At 39.4% G+C, this 20,379-nt stretch overlaps 2 protein-coding genes across 17 annotated transcripts in view; one reads left to right on the top strand and one right to left on the bottom strand.

Annotated features, from left to right (window-relative positions):
- Positions 1-5,318, top strand: part of ABCG2 (ATP binding cassette subfamily G member 2 (JR blood group)) — a 164,490-nt gene extending 159,172 nt beyond the window's left edge. For 15 of the 16 annotated variants that reach the window (XR_014244544.1, XM_082391680.1, XM_082391679.1 and 12 more), the window contains 3 exons: positions 1,875-1,964; positions 2,804-2,886; positions 5,111-5,318. Coding sequence is in view for 15 of the 16 variants with exons in the window: in XM_082391680.1 (XP_082247806.1) it covers positions 1,875-1,964; positions 2,804-2,886; positions 5,111-5,258 (321 nt within the window). In the remaining variant the exon portion in view is untranslated. Of the gene's footprint in view, positions 1-1,874; positions 1,965-2,803; positions 2,887-3,233; positions 3,658-5,110 lie in introns of those variants that run through there. The other variant, XM_082391683.1, reaches the window with a different exon arrangement.
- Positions 5,319-11,143: 5,825 nt separating this feature from the next.
- Positions 11,144-20,379, bottom strand: part of PKD2 (polycystin 2, transient receptor potential cation channel) — a 54,687-nt gene continuing 45,451 nt past the window's right edge. Inside the window, exons 13-15 of the mRNA XM_082391646.1 lie at positions 18,747-18,910; positions 13,744-13,891; positions 11,144-13,380 (exon numbers count right to left, since the gene is read on the bottom strand). Of these exons, the coding sequence (XP_082247772.1) occupies positions 13,144-13,380; positions 13,744-13,891; positions 18,747-18,910 (549 nt within the window). The 3' untranslated portion in view covers positions 11,144-13,143. The remainder of the gene's footprint in view (positions 13,381-13,743; positions 13,892-18,746; positions 18,911-20,379) is intronic.

The following is a 20,379-nucleotide window of genomic DNA, read 5'->3' as shown; positions in this document are numbered from 1 at the left end:
TAAAAAAATTGTAGAAATGACAGGTTCATTGTTTGACTTCCCTGCTGGTGTGAGAGAACTGCTGGCTTGTTTAACTGGCAGCTGAGATGGTTTGGTTGGATGAACTACTCTCCAAGCAAGGGAAGAACTAAGTTCCATGAAAACAGAGCAGCATGTGGCATGGGTCTATCTTGCGTCCCTCCAGTATTTTGAAAAGGAGTGTTTTAAAAATACTGAAAAATTCCAGTACTAGGTCCCCTCCTTTCTGGGTTCCTGACATTCCTTTATATCAATATATTTCTGTTTACCTTTTTTAAGCAGCTATTTAATCCTAACCTTACATGGCCCTACGTTTTTTAAAATTAATTAATTAATTAATTTTTGGCTTCATTGGGTCTTCATTGCTGCACGCGGGCTTTCTCTAGTTGCGGCGAGTGGGGGCTACTCTTCGTTTTGGTGCGCGGGCTTCTCACTGCGGTGGCTTCTCTTGTTGCAGAGCACAGGCTCCAGGTGCGGCAGGCTGCAGCAGTTGTGGCACGTGCGCTCAGCAGTTGTGGCACGCGGGCTCAGTAGTTGTGGCTCGTGGGCTCTAGAGCGCAGGCTCAGTAGTTGTGGTGCACGGGCTTAGCTGCTCCGCGGCATGTGGGATCTTCCCGGACCAGGGCTCGAACCTGTGTCTCCTGCATTGGCAGGTGGATTCTTAACCACTGCGCCACCAGGGAAGTCCCCATGGCCCTACATTTTGCACGCACAAAGGTGATTCAATAGGTAAAGGGAACCAGTTACCACATTTCCCCACTAGCATCAAGTAAACAGGAATGTGTAGCCTATTTACTTAATCCACATGCCCTTTCTGCTAGAGTAGCAGTACCTGTCTTTAAAAGGTAGGTAATTAGCACCAACTCTTGTCAAAGTTTAATTCTTCCATTTCTGAGTTTGAAAACTACCAATCTAAACAGTATTGAGAAAGTGATCAATTTTATGTACATTTTCTATAATGTCATCTAATAAATAAGATGTTCTTCAAATACAAAAATGTTTTATTTGATATATTAGATGCTTTGACTTGTTATTATTTAAGGGTTTGTGTATAGAACTTTATAAACCAGTCATAAGACCGTTAGTTTACTCAGAGATGCTGTCTTATGTATGAAGCACTTGGTTAAGTCAAGTTTAAAACTATGTAGTCACACCAGGAACATTGTCATTGTTATGCCCATCCCAGCGTGCCTTGTGCCAGTTAGGAGATGTTTTACGTGAGCCTCTTCTCATGTAGCCATCTCTTGCTGGAGCAGACCTTCCTGGAATTTCCATTGTAATACTGCTTTTTGGTAGCTTTAAATGAAGGTATTGACCATATTTTATGCTGTGCTTTTACCATATCATGCTGTGTACCACTTCCAGTCTTTGGGTTATTTTAAGCATGCATTTTGGACCCAAAATTATTCCTAAAGTCATACAGAGATAGAATGCAAACCCTTGTAAATAGAAAATATTACTGTGTTCATGGAAATAGGGGCCTGAGGTGCTCAGGATATGTCCGGGTGTGTCTGTTGGTGGGAACATATAGTTGGTTGTATCATTAGAGCAGTCAGTACTTACTGACCTTCCACTGTGTGCAGTTACAGAGAAAGTAAAAGCCTCAACAATTAAAAATCTTCCAGTTAAATAAAACGTATATTATAGATATATTGTTATTCCTTTAGAGCCCTAAACAGCCTCAGCTCTAGAGAGATACACATATACTAGGAGGATAAGGTAAGTCTTCAGAGTAGTGGAAGGGATTTCAAGGCAGAAGTGTTCACAAGGCTGTCGGGGACTCAAGGAGGGTATTTGCTAGAATTCTTCATGAAATCACTCCACCAGTTCTGATTCTTGGTATTTATTTTTTGTAGATATTTTCAGGGCTGTTGGTAAATCTCAGAACCGTTGTGCCTTGGCTCTCATGGCTTCAGTACTTCAGCATTCCTCGATATGGCTTTGCGGTATGTTCTCCTTGTCTGTCCCTGTGACTGGTTCATTGTTCCCATGCTGGGAACAGCCAGAGTAAAGCCTAACCACCTCATGTCCCCAGCCATGAGCTGTGCGAGTTTTAGGACAATGAAGGAGAGATTCCTGTTAAGCCTTGGGTCACCTTGATAATCACCTGGGGTTTCTCCAGTCACCCTGTTGTTTGAGGGAGGTGAAGGATTGGGAGATAACTCAATAAAGGACAAAGATTACTAATTGATATAAAACAATACAGTGTTTCAGTTCATTAAAGAAATTAATGAGAGGATGGGAGTCTAGAATACATATTTTAAATTGAAAGGGAAATTAGAAGAAAAACAAAGACCATACAATACAGCCACTACTGGCTTTAGAAAGCTAATCAACTCCAGAGAAAACTGTGCCTTAATATAGTATAATTAAGTTTCTAACTCCCAAGAATTGTAAGTGGTTTGGATGAGAACAAACAAGAACAATACAAAAGATTACTATAAATTAACAATAGTCATTGAGTACCGCTGTATCATTTTAATTATAGTGTTTATGGGGTTATAAAATTGGGGAGAGAAGAAGGAAAGAACTATGGGATAATACAGCCAAAGATCTCTCCTCTTGGCTTTTGTATTAGAGCCAAAATCCCAACCCTAGGCCTCTTGATTGCCAGGAAAAATAATTTTAGTTGCTTTGGTGTGACAAAGACTGTGAACGTGAAGCTTGGTTTGTTTTTAGAAATAACAATAGAGATTAAACTCAGAGGACGTGACTGTGATAATTCTTTGGAAACTTTCTGAAATTTAAAACTGTTTTCCTTGCCCTGCTCCCACGTGTGTTACAGGCTTTGCAGCATAATGAATTTTTGGGACAAAACTTCTGCCCAGGACTCAATGTAACAACAAACAGTACCTGTAGCTATGCAATGTAAGTTTGCATTCAGTGTCTTAATGGGTTTGCTTACTGTTGTGGTGTGATGCAGAAACACCCCTGGGCTTAGAGCTGGGGAGTCCTTTCAGGGACACTGACTTCTCTGAGCCTGAATGTTCTCATCTGTAAAGTGGGTTGTACACTAATGCATGTGAAAGTGCTCTACAACTCCTAGGTATTCTATTACGGTCAAAATCGTATTTCAGTTGGAGAAATGTTTCTTACGTGTTAACTTGCTTGTTTGGGGCCTTTTAAAAAAGATCCTTTTGCAGTTTGGATTGTGGGTTTGAGTTTTTATTTTTTAGAACATTTGAGTTTGAAGTGAGCTGCTTTGATATTTTTAGCACGGCCTTAACAGTATCAGAAGTGTGTGGCTTATACGAAGTGCATGGATCCGTGAACTTGCAATTCCTGTGAGCTCAGCGCGTGGCAGTAAGAGCTAAAAGGGCAGCAGGAGCGAGAGAGAGGGAGCATTTTCCTGCCACAGCCCTGACTCTTGCCTCTTCCTCCTGCAGTTAGGAGACAACATGAAATCAAAGTCTGCACAGTTTTTTTTTGTTTCTTTTTTTAACTGACTGGGAATACTCCCTATTAAAGGATGTGTCCTCTAAAGAAAGAACCACATCTTTCAGTAAGCAGAGAAGGAAATCCCATTTTTTGCATAATAAACAAAAATGCAGAATTTAATAAAATTAGATGTGTTGTTTTAAAATTGAGCAACACTTTCCTTTTCAATGATTGTTGTTAATGGTGTGATTTTGATACATTAATTAATGAGAGAAAAATACATAATTAATGAGAGAAAAGAGATTTAATGTCCTAAATCTCATGAATATTCAAGTAGAATAGAAGTAATTCTTTTTTTTTATTTTTATAAATTTATTTATTTATTAATTTATTTATTTTTGGCTGTGTTGGGTCTTCGTTTCTGTGCGAGGGCTTTCTCTAGTTGCGGCAAGTGGGGGCCACTCTTCATCGCGGTGCGAGGGCCTCTCACTGTCGCGGCCTCTCTTGTTGCGGAGCACAGGCTCCAGACGCGCAGGCTCAGTAGTTGTGGCTCACGGGCCCAGTTGCTCCGCGGCATGTGGGATCTTCCCAGACCAGGGCTCGAACCCGTGTCCCCTGCATTGGCAGGCGGATTCCGAACCACTGCGCCACCAGGGAAGCCCGAAGTAATTCTTAATAATAGGACAAATTGCTGTTTAGAAGTATTGCCAGAAAACCTCTGTGAAGAGAAGCTTTCTTCATCCTGCCCACTCCCTTTCTTTTGGTCTGGGTATAACTTTTTTTTTTTTTTTTTTGGAACTGCCAAATTCCAAGAGTTGCACAGAAATGGTACCGGGCAATAATTATGCTCGTGCCAGGTGTTTTTAGTACCGGGTCCTTTTCGAATCTGTGTTGGGGCTACTCCATCCTGCTCTGCCCCAGCCCCACTGAGGCTTACCTGATAACGGGACCTGCTGGTGGTGTCTTAGAGCCGAGCATCTGTGATGCCCGTTCCAGTCTTGGTACAAGAGCTGACGGAGTGCAACTCTGGCAGGAAACCCCTACTCACCTTTTTCCCTGGTTTTAGAGCTCTCAGCCTGTGTTTTTTTGTATGGCTAATTTGTGGATAATAAGCTCTATAAAGAGCTTTGATCATCTTTGTAAGGGCCGTAGATACCATCTGCTAAAGCTGAGACTTTCCCCATGAGGTGTAAGTGAAAAATTACTTGATAAATGTTTCTGCCCTTTGAGGAGAACAGCATCGTAGACTTGGAAACAAGTGAATTCGGGGAGGCTAGCAACTTGCTTCAGAGTATGAGTCTGTAAATTTGGCCAAGTTCCTTAAACTTTAGTCTCCTCATCTTTTAAATTTGGGTTGTTTTAGGGATTACCTAAACTATTATATGCAGGTTGCTTCATCGTATCTAGCAGAATTGTAAGCACTCAATGACTGTTTTCTGTATATTTTTATGATGCATATGGCTGACCTATGGGCCCCTGTCATATCCCAATAAAATAGAATTATAAAGCTAAAACACACACACACACACACACACACACACACACACACACACACACACCAAAAAACCCTCCAAAACTGTTTTCTGTTATAAATGAAGGGATGGATATTTAAGACTTGGTAACCTGTAGGCTTTTTTAAGGAACAGTGAATATATTGAGTGAAATTTGACAGACGCTAAGAATGAAGTCATGTTCTTTTTCTGTTGAATTTCAGATGTACTGGCGAAGAATTTCTGGAAAACCAGGGCATCGATCTCTCGCCTTGGGGCCTGTGGAGGAATCACGTGGCCTTGGCATGCATGATCGTTATCTTCCTTACAATTGCCTACCTGAAATTGTTATTCCTTAAAAAATTTTCCTAAATTCCTCTTTAATTTACATAATATACCCCACATTAAAAAGGGAGCATCTTGGTTTCAGTATTCAGTGACTTTCTAGTTGTCTTCTTTTCACTTGCCATCATACTGTTTTTCAGCAAGAATTATTTTCAACAGAAACATTTATAGAAGTCACAGTGAACTGAATTACACTTGAAAGAACCCAAGTCATAAACTAGTGATATTATGTACTACATACTAGTTCATCTAGTCAGCCAGTAACCATGGGGAAGAAATCTAGTTTAATTTATTGACCTTAAATAAACCGCGTTCTAGAAACTTGTGGCGAGTTACTAATATTTCTGGTATTGGTTTCTTCCTCCCCTTTAAAATGAATAGCTTCAATATGATATGAATCTATGATCTTCCATTATTTAATAAATAATAAATAACAAATACATTGATGCTGTAGTAGAAGTATGAAATCTAAACCATGTTGGCAAAACCCAGTGTCATTTATGGGGTAAAAAAGCCATTATGATAGAAAAAGCTTTGATGAGCCTTTTAATGTTGTTAAAACTTAACTGAAGTTTCCCTCTAGTGGAATTAGAATATCTCAGGGGTCTCAGCTGAGTTTTGGACTACAGGTGTAGAGGGCCAGGAGTCTGGTGACTTACCCTCCTGGGGTAGTTCAGTGGTTTGTGATCTCGGTGTGCATCGTAATCTCTTGAGGAATTTTGCTCCAATACAGACGTCTGGGCTCTGCGAGCCGTACTGCATTGTGATCTCCAGGGCGACCTGCATAAAGAACTGTCCACGGCAGGACTGGTAATTTCTACAATCCTTCCCAGCTCTGAAAATTCTAGACTTAGGATAGAACAACTGTTATAACTGGGCTTATACGGGTTTTTTCCTTCCTTACATACACATCTCATTTACTTAAACATCTTCTCTTCATTCTGACCTTTCCCAGTAATAGGGAAGTGTTTTTAAACTTCTTTTTTACTGAAGGGTAACATAGGGAAAAGTACAATCCAGTGAAGAGAAACACACCTGTGCAACCAACAATGTCAAGAAATAGGACATCACCAGTGCACAGAAGCCCCCCTCGAGCTCCTCTTCCAATACTGCTTCCTCTCTTCTCTCTGAGTTATTTTTGAAATGACACTTGTATACTCCCCTCTGCTGCTATTATCAGAACATCACTGCAGCTCACTTTTGTGTTCCTGTGTGTATAGATACATCCTTAATTAAGCCTCCCACTCCTGTTAATAAACTATTCATTTTGGAATAATTTTAGATTTATTAGAAAAGTTGCAAAAATTATGCAGAAAGTTCCTGTATACCCTTTGCCCAGCTTCCTTTAATGTTAACATTTTATGTACCATGATGCATGTCAAAACTGAGAAATTGGGACTTCCCTGGCAGTCCAGTGGTTAAGACTCTGCCCTTCCAATGCAGGGGTGTGGGTTCGATCCCTGGTTGAGGAACTAAGATCCCACATGCCATGGGACGCGGCCTAAAAAAAAATGAACGTAGAAACTTAAGAAGTAGGGACTTCCCTGGTGGCGCAGTGGTTAAGAATCCGCCTGCCAATGCAGGGCACACGGGTTCAAGCCCTGGTCCGGGAAGATCTCACATGCCGCGGAGCAACTAACCCTGTGCGCCACAACTACTGAGCCTGCGCTCTAGAGCCCACGTACCACAACTACAGAGCCCACGAGCCACAACTACTGAAGCCCACACACCTAGAGCCCATGCACCACAAGAAGAGAAGCCACTGCAATGAGAAGCCCACGCACCGCGATGAAGAGTAGCCCCCGCTTGCCGCAACTAGAGAAAGCCCGCACGCAGCAACGAAGACCCAACGCAACCAATAAATAAATAAATAAATAAATATTTTAAAAAATAGTTTTTTTAAAAAAAAAGACGATCTGGCATGCTTATGTAAGGAAGGAAGAAAGGAAGGAAAGGCTATTATTTTTTTTTCCCCTGTTGACTTAGAATCTCTGAGGAGTGGACCTGGAAATCCAGGTGATTCTTTGGGAAATACTGAGGGCTGTAATAAGGAGTTAAGACCATTTAACGTACATTTATTATGATTTGATCTCGATCCAATCACTGTGCAGCAGTTGTGTTCAAAGCTGTCCATTTTGTATCCACCTAAATATCAGAATCACATTTAGAACTAAGTGAGCTCATTAACATCACCGGATCTCCAAACCTTTTTTTTTTTTTTTTTCCAAACCTTTTTTAACCTGCAGAATCCTTCTTATACCCGGCAACCCCACAGAACAGCAGAACGGCCTTTCAGTCATGACGGTTGAAAGCGGTGTTGCTCTGATCCTAGTGAGGGTGCGGCCTCTTAGTTTGGCCCCCTTTCTTTGCCAAGCAGTAAAGCTGAGGCATTGTCTCAGTGATTAAAAGGCTTGGCTGTGTACTGTTTGGAAAATCTCGAGCTGTTCCATCTTCCCTTTGCAGATGAGGAAACTTGAGTTTCAGAGGCTGTGAGTAGCCAAATTCTCTGTGGCAGGTTATTTCCTTGCTGAGATTCGGAACGTACTGCAGTAGTACCAGTACCCAATTTGTGGGAGCCACTTTTGTAAACATGTGCAGACGCCAGGATGGGGACAGTGGCTTCAATCTAAGCTAGAAAGTTGTACCTAAAAGAAGTGTTCAGGATCTGTGAGGTGAATACAGGGTCTGTTGATCTCTACAGTTACTCAGGCAAAATTCCCCCACTTCCCCCTTTGTCACTCCCCATTTACCAGGTCTGCGGACTTGATTAACTTAGTCTGTATCTTTCTTATCCACAAAATAGGGATCCTCGTAGTATCTGCCTCCATAGAGGTGTGAAGATTAAATAGGGTTGTGCTCATGCATGTTTGTATTGTCTGTGGCTGCTTTTGCACCATGATGGCAGAGTAGTTGCAACAGAGACCATTATGGCCCATAAAGCCTAAAATATTCTCTGTCTGGCCTTCTATGGAAAGTTTGCAGACCCTCGCATCAAACCAAGAGTGCCTGTTCCCAACAGAACACACAGGTCCATGTGCCAAATGACAGTGGCCTCTCTCAATATCATTCCCATGAACCCATTTGCAGAATTTATGCTTCCTGCCTCTGTAGCTTTAGGCACTGCTGTACTGGAGTTCCTGAATCCTCGAGAGTGAGGGTACATTTTCACCTGGGAATATAGCAGGGGGTCCACTAAACCTGAAACTATCAGTATGTCTGCCACTTAGTCACGCTGAGGTCCTCACACTGTGGAACAGAAAGCAGTTACTGCGTTGTCATCTCTGTCAGGAGGGGCTAGACTTCACAGCTACATAACGGGGCAGGAAATTCGCAGAGGGAACTTGCTGTTTCCATGCTAGGTGGTCACAGTAAACAGGCAGTCTGGTGAAGGACTAGGGAAGCAAGGGCTCTGTGCCCTTAGTGATGAAGGTGTGAATCATTGTAACAGGCAAGCAACCTAGTACAGCTGAAGTTCTGGCCAAGAATGAGGAAACTCTAAAAAGGATGGTAGAGGAGAGAAGTAATTCTGGGCTTGTGACCAGCGGCAGCAATGAGGACTAGCTAGCTCCACTGCCCCTCCTGTATTGTGTTTTCTAGAGATTCTTGCTGACCTCCCTCAGAAAGTCCTGAGTGCACTTAATGTGGGCATGCGTGGATCTGCATGGTGAATGGGGTAGATGCAATAGATGGTGCTGGTGCCGTGTCATATCTCCTCTGCACCTCTGTTGGGTTCCGGCTGTCGTGGACGGCTCCACGTGAGCTCAGATCATGTTGACAGCACCCCTCCTCCAGCCTGCACCACAAATCTCTTCCCTTTTCTGCGCTAGGGCCTTCTCCAAAGCTGAAGGAAACTGCTCAGCCCGCGTGCAAATGTAGCCTGAAACTGCAGGGGTGTTGACACCCCAGGAGCACCCCTCAACCAGCAGGGATCAGAGCCAGGGGACACATGCCCCAGGCTTATGTTCTTCAGATAAGGAATTACAGGAGGCATTCCGCAGCGTTCTCAGAGGTGGAGTTGGGCTTCTGTGCCTACAGAGGCAACTGCAATGACACACCTGTATGTGAGCTTTTCCTCCTTTCCTGGCTCACTCTGTTTCCTACTCCAGTTTCCTAGTGTCACCTGAACTCAAGTCCTTACCTTGGTGTTCTTTTAGAGGATCACAAGCTAAAACATATTCCCATTAAGACCAGAAACAAGACAAGCATGTCTACTATTATTGCTAGTCTCTAACATGGTACTGTCCGTATTTACAAATGAGCTGGTCTTCTACATAGAAAACCCAAAGAATCAATGCAGAATCTATTAGAGGTAGTATAGGAGTTCAACAGGTATGATATATGTAAGATTAATTTATAAAAGAGTAATTTTCCTTTATGTCAGCAATAACGAACTAGAAAATACAATGGAAGACAAGATACTGTTCATAGGAGCAATAAAACCATATTAAAGAATGCATAAAATCTTTAAGAAATTTAAAGAAACACTTAAAGGGCATTAAGGAAGTTCTGAATAGATGAAGAGTTATGTTTCTGATATTGTAAAGACGTCAGTTCTCCCCAAACTAATCAATAAATTCAATGCAATTCCAATTAAATTTCAGCAGGACTTTTTGCTCCCTTTCCTCCTCCCCTACCCTCATGCCCCGGGACCCATCAAACTTGTTCTGACATTTATATGGAAAAATAACAGTACACAAAAATAGCCTAGTCAGTAAAAAGAGGGCCAGAGAGGAGAACACATATGAAGACCTTAGCACATATGAAGGAGGACATACTACAAAGTCATAATAAAAAATTATTGTGCAGGAACATTCAGAGATGGGTGTAAGAGGCTAAAGGATTCAAAAATAGACACACATATACATGAACCTGAAATATATCAGTGATGCCATGAACTAGTAAAGAAAATGACTTATTTAATAGAGAGCACTGATAAAACTGGCTCAATTATATGGAGAAAAATACCTATGGACCTTATGCAAAGTTACTCTTAAGATGTATTCAGTGAGAAAGTAAAATTGTAAGTTTAATAAATAAAAGTTTGTGACCTTACAAAGGTCTCTTTAAAACCCCCAAAACCATACAGCCAAAAAAAAAAAAAATATTGATGGATATTACTCTTAATACATGAACACCAAGGAAACATTGACAAAATTACCAGTCTGATGAGAGATATTAACAGAGTCCAAAACTGATAAGGGATTAATACTTAAACCACACAAGGAACTTATGCAAATCAACAAAATAGACTATGACACAGTGGAAAAATAGACAATGAACAGAAACACACCTGTTTCCCATTAGATCAAAGTGTACTATTTTTGAAGACTTGAATAGGCAATTTACAAAAAGGAAACCCAAATATTGAACAATGTTCAACCTTATTAGGAATCAGAGAAGTGCAAAATAAAATGACACCTTATTTCAAAACCATTCCATTACAAAGATTAGGAAGCTAGATGGTACCAATGCTGGTGAGGGTCTGGGTAGAACTGTAGTGAAATCGTAGACTGCTGCCATTATTCTGGAGGGCAACCTGCCAGTTCTGGGTGAGATTAAATGTTTATATACCTGGGACTCAGCATTCCACTTCTTGTTATGTACCCACTGAGGAACTCATGAAAAGTCAACAGGGGAATCATGTATGAAGATTTTGAAACAGCAGAAATATTAGAGCCAACCATTCACTGTAGGAATGCATAAGTACAATGCAGTGGCTGTACACTTGGAAACACTAATACAATCATCAGAATAACTTCCTAGAGGTACATACTGCAGAAGAAGTAATGTGTCAATCGTTGTTTCTGAACATAAAAAGATGCCTTTTTCAAAGTCTAAGCCTTTACTATTAGTCTCATGATACAAGACAAATTACCCAACTGCTTCTACTTAAGAAACAGACAACTCTTACATCTGCTATTAAGTCTTTATTAAGAAGTAAAGTGCTCAGTATTACACATTAATGAAATTCTTGATTGTTGAGAGACTTGCATATGTAACAACTTCTTAATGATACCAATATAGAGGGGAAGATGATAGGGGAGGGATGAGGAGGTAATTCTCCATGACTAAAGAAGAAAAAAAATATGTAACTTATGAGTAAAGAGAAAGAACTCTGCAAAATTTTACAGGTGAAATGAAAAACAGTATGATAATAAGTATCATAAAAAGACTTTCTAGTGACCATAATTGATATATGGCACATGGTCAATACACATGGATACCACATAATGGCTGCACTTCAAATTGAAGTTTGTTTACATGTAACAACATGGTACAAATACATAAATACGTACACTCGATATCCCTGGAATGCAAACTTTAGTACCTAGTAATAAAGAACTTTGTGTAGCATATTCAAAAGAAAGCAAAGATGGAGTTGAGCCATGGGAAATAACTGTTAAAGAAACCCAATCTGTATCACTTCTGTAGAAGCCAGCTAAGAAAGGCTGGTTTGCTCATGTTCTCTTTGAAGATTTGACTGACATATTCTACCAGTTAAACAAACAACTATGTGAGTTTAAACTACAGTATTAGAAACAGGCCTCTCTGCTATTCTCCAAGTGAGAGTTATTCACCAGCACTGCATTCTCTCTCTTGCTCTCAAAGGTCAGCTTACTCAGTTTTGAAAAATAAGATTTTCAGTTTTTTGTTGAGAAATAGGTTTCTTCCCCATAAATTTGGTGAGGCCCTCTCCTAATGAAAAAAAAAAAACAAAAAAACAAAACTGCTGCAAACTCAAACTTTAGCTTATACCTTCTGATAATGGTTGAACTTTCAATAACCAAAACTCCTTTTCATTAAATTGAGCTCCACTTGGGCTATAAATTCTAGTTTTGAAATGCAGGATCAAGAGTATTTGAGTTCTGTGTTCTTAAAATGGTATAAAACTCAAACCTTTTAGTTTTATACTATTTTATATGAATTTCAAAATTCCTTAATATTTTGTTTAAAATGAACATATTTGCTCAGTTAAAACGTTCAGTACATCCTAAAAAATTTAGTAAGTTGATCTTCCTAGATTAGTTACAACATTAAATTCAGTTGCAAATAAGTTGAGCCACATGGGAAAAAAGACTATACGGATAAATCTTTATACTAAACTAATTATTAGAAAAAAATCAAATTTAGTGATTTGGCTCCTTCCAATTCTACTGTGTTATGGTCAGAGATGACACTTTAACCCACAATTGATCTTTAGTGGTTTCACGCAGCTCATTTCAAATGAGAGTGAAAACAGTGTAAAAATTAAGTGACATGGTTAGTCCCCCAGGCATTAGATACGATAAAATAACGAAAAAGCATAGTGTTCAACATTTATCGTAACCATTCATACAACTTCTAGCATAATGACTACATTCTATGGTTTGGGGTTCTTTTCCAGCTCATCTTCTAGAAAAGTGTACCCCAGGAAGGTAGTTGAAATAAAAGGCTCCTTTCTTAAAAGAAAGCTATGTATTTAAGCCCATGAGCGAAGCCTGAGTGGAAAGGAATGCCCCTATTTTCCCTTCACACACTCGGCAAAAATGACAATACTGATTTTTGTGATTGGAAATAAAAAACTCAGAAGCCTTTTCACAGTTCTTTTTTAGCTTTAAAAGGCTACTTCATTGTCAACTGAGGAGACTCAGTTATGGTACCAAGTGGGCGTACCACTCAATATACTTTACAAAGATTTTCTTTTCTGTACTCAATATTTACACCTGGATTTCTTATATGAGAAAAAGAAAAAACATCTTCTTTGATCCATGGGCAAAGTTTACCTAAAATAAATTAAAGTGCAGAAGAATTAACGATTGGTCACAAAGACCAGCATCATATGGTGGTCAGGGCATATAAATAGTGTACTTGTCACGGCAACTCAAGACAGTCACCTTCTCACCTATTAAGAACACATACACTAGCACATGTCCTACACGTGGATATTGGAACTCCCGTTTCCACCTCCACCTTCCATTCCTTCTGTAGACTGGGAGGAAGAAGGGCGGGAGCTCCTGGGGCGAGGCTGACCATTTAGTCCCACAGGTGTGCCTAAACCATGACTTATTTGGGAAGCTGCGTCATCGGATTCCCAGCGTTCCAACTCTTCCCGCACAAGTCGTTCCATCTGTTCCCTGTGGATTTCACTGTCACGACCCAGCCTTTCATCCTAATAAAGGAAAGAGAAACCAAGATGTTGAGGCAGAGTGGTGCATCCTCTTGTACTTAGAAATTGCCTTAGGAAATTTGGGGACCCAATTATCTGTTCTTAGGTAAGGCTGGAGCAATACCACCAGCCTTAATAGCAATTCTGAGAATCACTGGAGTAATTTTTTTGGCTTAATTCTATAGTCCAGTGAAGGCAGTTGCATCAGTGTGAGAGGAGTATTAAGAAAGTAACACCTCTGGGTTATCATTTTATCTGCACTGATCTGCAGGTACGGAGAAAAAAATCCTCTCAGGTTAAGGGTTACAAACTATGACCCTGATATTTTACAGAATCAGGGTGTTTCTGTTTCAGACGACCACTGACCTCAGCCACTCCATCCAGCAGCCTTCCCAGCACCTCCCTTCTCTTCAGTTTGGCCCGCTCCATGATCTCCAGCTTCACTATCACAGCGTCAATCTTGGACACGATGCTGCCGATGGAGTGCTCCATCCGGTCCACCCGTCTCACTAGGCTGCAGGAAACGCGGTTGAGAGGGGGCAAAGCCACCCTGTGTTGTTGGCTTTTCGGCCCAGTTGGTTTGTCAAATGGAAATGCTAAGATTTTTTTTTTTTCTTAAACAATATTATAATCTAAAACACTTTCTAAATAGTCTCAAACTTTAGAGAGAAACTCTCATACACTGCTGGTGGGAACGCTAACTGGCACAACCTTTTTGCAAGTCAACACTGCATCAGAAATATGCCTGTCAGAAAAAGGTGTGCCTATTCTTTCGTTCAGATATTCCATTTTTTGAAAAGTTTTAAAGGACATAAGTATATGCGTAATTTTTGGCCACAAGGATATTCCCTAGGGTTCTGCTTATTAATAGTGGGTCATTGAAAAATGGCTACATTAATAATTAATAGAAGATGGCTTAAATATATTATTCTTCATCTATACAATAGAATTCTAAGAAGACACCAGAAATTATATTGTGACAATATTTAATGCAATAGAATGATGTTCACATTCTAATGATGAAATAGAATGACGTCATCTATAACATAAAAAAAGCAGTTAGAAAATAGTATGCTCACTTATGATCCTATTATTTTAAATAAACAAAATGTTATATAAATACTTTAAAAACATTTAATAGGAGACAAAACTTCTGGAATGGTGGCATGAGAGCCCTGGAGGCCCTCTCCCCATTGAAACAACCATAACTTGTGAGAATTTTTTTTTTTTTTAATTTCTGGAAATTTTCTTAAGGGCATACAACAAATGAAGAAGCTTTTATTTAAGAAAATCCACTAAAGCAGTGGCACAGCACAGGGGATCATCTTGGTGCTTTGTGACCACCTAAAGGGGTGGGATAGGGAGGGTGGAAGGGAGATGCAAGAGGGAGGGGATATGGGGTATATGTATATGTATAGCTGATTCACTTTGTTTTACAGCAGAAACTAACACAACACCGTAAAGCAATTATACTCCAATAAAGACGTTAAAAAAAAAAAAGAAAATCCACTAAATTTCAGTAAGAAGAATAAGAGTGAGTGATATTTGAGCCACAATCTGCCCTCTTTCTCTCTTGCTCCCTAGATCAGTGTGACAGAGCTCCACTAGGGTTGGGTGCAGCAAAGAACACCCACCCCTATCCCGTCAGCTCCTAGTGGAGGGCTACACTATTTCCCAGGGAGGGGCAGGCTGCCGGTATTTCTCATCCCTATGCCTCCACCTCCGAATCCACAATGCAGAGGCTCTAATCCAGGCAAGAGTGGATGGAAGGTAGAAGGCTCTTTTCTTCCACTCAACTTCCAATTGTAGGGTGGATTTTCCATGCTGGGAGAGGCGAGCTGAGACCGCCAAAGGCTGCCATCCCAGCCTAGTGCCTTATTCATGAAGCAGGGGTGTCACTGTGAGAGAGATGGGCCAGCCACTAGCTCTGGAGCAGTGGCACAGAGGTTTCGCCTAGGGGGAGAGTCAGGCCATAGGACAGAGCTCCAAAGCTTCCCCAAGTGAACTTGCTTTAATTTGGAACAAACGGGGGGTAAATTCAAGCCTAAGAGTGCTCTTGAAAACAGTGGAGACTGTGGTGATAAGCAGTTAAGAGGAGGCTGGTCACTTCATGAGATCATCACGTTAAACTGTTTATCGGCTACTTTACCACTTCATGAGATCATCACGTTAAACTGTTTATCGGCTACTTTACCACTTCATGAGATCATCACGTTAAACTGTTTATCGGCTACTTTACCACTTCATGAGATCATCACGTTAAACTGTTTATCGGCTACTTTACCACTTCATGAGATCATCACGTTAAACTGTTTATCGGCTACTTTACCACTTCATGAGATCATCACGTTAAACTGTTTATCGGCTACTTTACCACTTCATGAGATCATCACGTTAAACTGTTTATCGGCTAGTTTACCAGAGAGAACCAGGGAAAGACACAGCCAGGAAGACAGCTAAAGACTGGCTTCAAAACCTACCCCTGCAAAGGGACCTGAATTTCACTGGATCGCACTGTGAAGAAATTTGTATCCCAAGACATTATTGAAAACAATAGACCAATCAGCCAACAATTAGCAGAACTGAAGAGGTAGATGTAATATCCACAGAGGCAGAAGGCTTAACAGAGAGAAAAGGAAAAGGGAAAAGACAAGGCAAGGGAAAGACAATGCAAGCCCTGCTAAAACCTCTGTCTTCCCAGGATGACTGTGTGCATGGTCAGGGTGTGACCTCTGAGAAGTGACATCAGCGGCTTCACAATGCGGGGGAAATAGACTTCACTAAAAAACAAACACACAAATGACAACGAAAACAAGCTCCCCCTATTTAACATCTCCAGGTTTCAAAAAAAAAAAAAAAAACTACGAGACACAAAGAAAAAGGAAAATGTGACGCATACACAGGAATAAAAAGCAGGCAATAGAGACTGCCTTTGAGAAGGCCCAGATACAGATAGACTCAGTAGACAAAGAAGTCAAAGTAGCTATTCTAAATATATTCAAAGAACTAAATGAAATCATGCATAAAGAAAAATAAAGGACAGTATGATGGTGTTGCCTCATCAGATAGAGAATATCAGTAAAGGGAGAGAGATTGTTAAAAAGAACCAAATAGAAATTCTGGAGTTGAAAAGAATAAGAAATGCAATGAAAAATTCACTAGAGGGTCTCAAGACTAGATATGAGGCAGCAGAAGAAAGAACCAGCAAACTTGAAGACAGATGGGCAGAAACTATGCAATCTAAAGAACAGAGAGAAAAAAGAATGAAGAAAAATGAACAGAGCCTAAGAGAAATGTGGGATACCATTAAGACCCCAACTACACATAATGGGAGTCCCAGAAGAAAAGGAGAGAGAGAGGAGCAGAAAAATATTTGAAGACATAATGGTTGAAAACTTCCTATATTTGATGAACATATTATGCATCCGAGAAGTTTAATAAACTCCAAGTAGGATAATTGCGAAGAAATCCACACTCAGATATATAGTAAAAATACTGAAAGACAAAGACGAAGAAAAAAATCTTGAAAGCAGCAAGAGAAAAATGACTCATCACATACCAGGGAACCTCAGTAAGACTAACATCTGTCTTCTCGTTAGAAACAATGGGGGCCAGAAGGCAATGAAGGTGAAATAAAAATATTCCCAGATAAAGAAAAACTGAGAGAATTCATGCTAGCAGGCCTGCCTTAGAAAAGATACTAAAAGAAGTTCTTTGGGCTGAAAGCAAGTGATTCCAGATAGTAATTAGAATCCACATCAAAAAACAAAGAGCACTGGTAACAGTAATTATTTAACTATAAAGGATAGTATAAATGCATATTTCTTCTTTTTTCTCTGAACTGATTTAAAAAGCAATTGTAGAAGACAATATGTACATACTTATATTATTGGGTCTATAATATATAAAAATGTAATAGTATATTTCATAATAACAGGACAAATGAGGTAGGTAAGAGCAAAGTTGCATTGGAATACAGAAATGGTATCAGATAGTAACTTGAATCCACAGGAACGAATGAAGAGAACCAGGAATCGTAAGTAAGAAGGTTAATACAACAACCTCTATATACTCATCTCTTGTTTCTTGTCTCATCTCCTTTAAGAGACATAAAATTATATAAAGTGATAATTATAAGAATGTAATGTTGGGTTTGTAATACACATAGGTAAATGTGTATAATAATGGCACAAAAAGGGAGAGGAGTTGATAGTTATATAGAAATGATATTTCTATATCTCATTGAATTAATTAACTTAGTATAAATATGAAGTAGATTCTGATAAGTTGATTTGTATATGTTAAGTCCTAGAGCAGCCACTAAGAAAATAACTAAAAAACATTGTGAAAAAAATCATTAAAGGAATTAAAATGTTACACCAGAAAATATTCACTTTATGTAAAAGAAAGCAGCAAAGAAGGAAAAGAGGAACAAAAAAGACCTATAGAAAACAAAAAATAAAATGGCAAAACTAAATCCAACTATAGCAATAATAACATTAAATATAAATGGAGTAAACATTCTAATTAAAAGGCGGAGATTGTCAGACTGGATAAAAAGACCAGGTCCAACTATATGCTGTGTAAAGGAGACACACTTTAGATTCAAAGATACAAACAGGTTGAAAGTAAAAGGATGGAAAAAGATATATCATGCAAAAAGCAACCATAAGAAAGTTGGAGTTGCTACAGTAATGTCAGACAAAAAAGACTTTAAAACAAAAAAATTTACTAGAGATAAAGTAGGACATTTTATAATGAAAACAGGGTCAATCAATTAGGAAGATACACCAATTATAAACATGTATGCACCTAACAAGAGAATTCAAAATATACAAAGTAAAACCTCACAGAAATGAAGTCGACAATTGAATAATAACAGTTGGGGAATTTAATACCCCACTTTCAAAAAGTGGATAAAACTAGGCAGAACAACAAGGAAATAAAAGAACTGAATAACACTAAAAACCAAGTAGACCTAACAAACATCTATAGAACATTCCACTCAACAACAACAGAACATACCTCAAATGCACATGGAACATTCTCCAGGATATACCATATGCTAGGCCATAAAAACATAAAAAAATAAACACATGTAAATGGAGACACAAAGACCAAAATGTTAACTGACATTTTTTGGTTGCTGGGAATATGAGAGATTTTAATATTTTCTTTCGTTTTTCTTTATTTGCTACTTGTCCTATAACGAACATATTACTTTTATAAAAAGAAAAAACACCAATAAAAGTTATAAAAAAGAACTGATGATCAGTCATGGAAAAGACAAATTGAGAGAGGTGGGAGGAACTACTTAGTGTCATTTTGATTCTTGTCCACTCAAATTCTGCCAATTCCTTTATACTTACACTTGAAACTCTTCATAAGAAACCCCACTGGAGACGCTTCCCCTCCTTCTGGAGCTGTGCCCACTGTCTTCATCATCATCCTCCTCAGAGTCATCCAGGCTTCGAGGGAAACTTCGGCTGCTCATGGGGCGCGGTAAAGAGCTGTGATCCAAGTCCAGGTCCTCCTGAAGAACACGGTATCGCTGAGTGACAAGCAGGAACCCCTAGACTCCACAGACACTTCACTGAGGGCTTTTGGGCAAATGGGAAATGGGTGTGTGCCATTTACCCAGGATGTCTGTGAGGTTAACACCAGACCGTGATTCTCATACTTTTCAATCTTAGACTGGCAAATTTTCAAAACAGATTTTAATGACCAGCAAGAAGCTGCTAACTTTTTGTTTGGACAAGAAAGAACAGTAAACACAGAGCAAAGCAAAGAAAAAAGTAAATGAGGAAAAATATATTATCATCTTTTCATAAAAGTTAACACATGTAATAGCTACAAAGGAAGGATACAATCTTAGAATAAGAATTTTATTAAATACAGCCATGTGAAAATATTACTCATTGTCTTCTTGTTCATATTTCACTATGACTGGAGCAGCATTTAGAAACCACTGTTCTGTACTGTCTCCTCATAGGAAACTAACTTTTTTGTGTGACATTAATTTGTATTCTCTGTACCTCAATTACCATGGATTTTTTTTTTTTTCGGTTTGTTTAACCATTTATTTATTTATTTAATAAATGTACTTATTTTTATTTATTTATTTTTGCTTGCATTTGGTCTTTGTTGCTGCGCGCGGGCTTTCTCTAGCTGCAGCGGGCGGGGGCTACTCTCCGTTGAGGTATGCGGGCTTCTCATTGCGGTGGCTTCTCTTGTTGTGGAGCACGGGCTCTAGGTGCGCAGGCTTCAGTAGTTGTGGCATGCGGACTCAGTAGTTGTGGCTCGCGGGCTCTAGAGCACAGGCTCAGTAGTTGTGGCGCACGGGCTTAGCTGCTCTGCAGCATGTGGGATCTTCCGGGACCCGGGCTCGAACCCGTGTCCCCTGCATTGGCAGGCGAATTCTTAACCACTATGCCACCAGGGAAGCCCTTAACCATTTATTTTTAAAGTTAAAGCTTTACATTATTTTTTCTGATTATAAAAGCTCATGTAAGTTTATTTTTAACAGTTTCATAGTAAGTATTCAAATGGAAGGCAGCTGTTAGTTTTATTTTATTATAAATGATAATTTAAAGAACAACTAATTAATTTTATCTCTCCTGAGAAATCTTTTTTTCCCATTCTCATGGACATTGTGAAGTATATAACTACTCAGAGGTTTCCCCTCAAGTGGCTTATTAGAAAGCTTAGGGCTAAATTTGTTGCTCAATCTTATTAAACATATGTATTTTTGTGGAATGCATTTTTTTTTAGTTTCATTCACATTCAGTTTCATATCTCAGTTTTGTTTTGCTTCACTCTTCTTTTTTTTATATTTATGCTAACATTGCATTTTAATATATATTTTTTAAAACTTTTTACTTTATATTAGAGTATAGCCAATTAACAATGTTGTGATAGTTTCAGGTGCACAGCAAAGCAACTCAGCCATATATATACATGTATCCATTCTCCCCCAGACTCCCACCCTTTTTGGAGTAAGCA

The sequence above is a fragment of the Balaenoptera borealis genome, assembly GCF_965194805.1.
Source record: "Balaenoptera borealis genome assembly, chromosome: 4".
NCBI lineage: Eukaryota > Metazoa > Chordata > Mammalia > Artiodactyla > Balaenopteridae > Balaenoptera > Balaenoptera borealis.
Note: the sequence above shows the minus strand (reverse complement) of the source record. Positions and strands in the feature narration are given on the sequence as shown.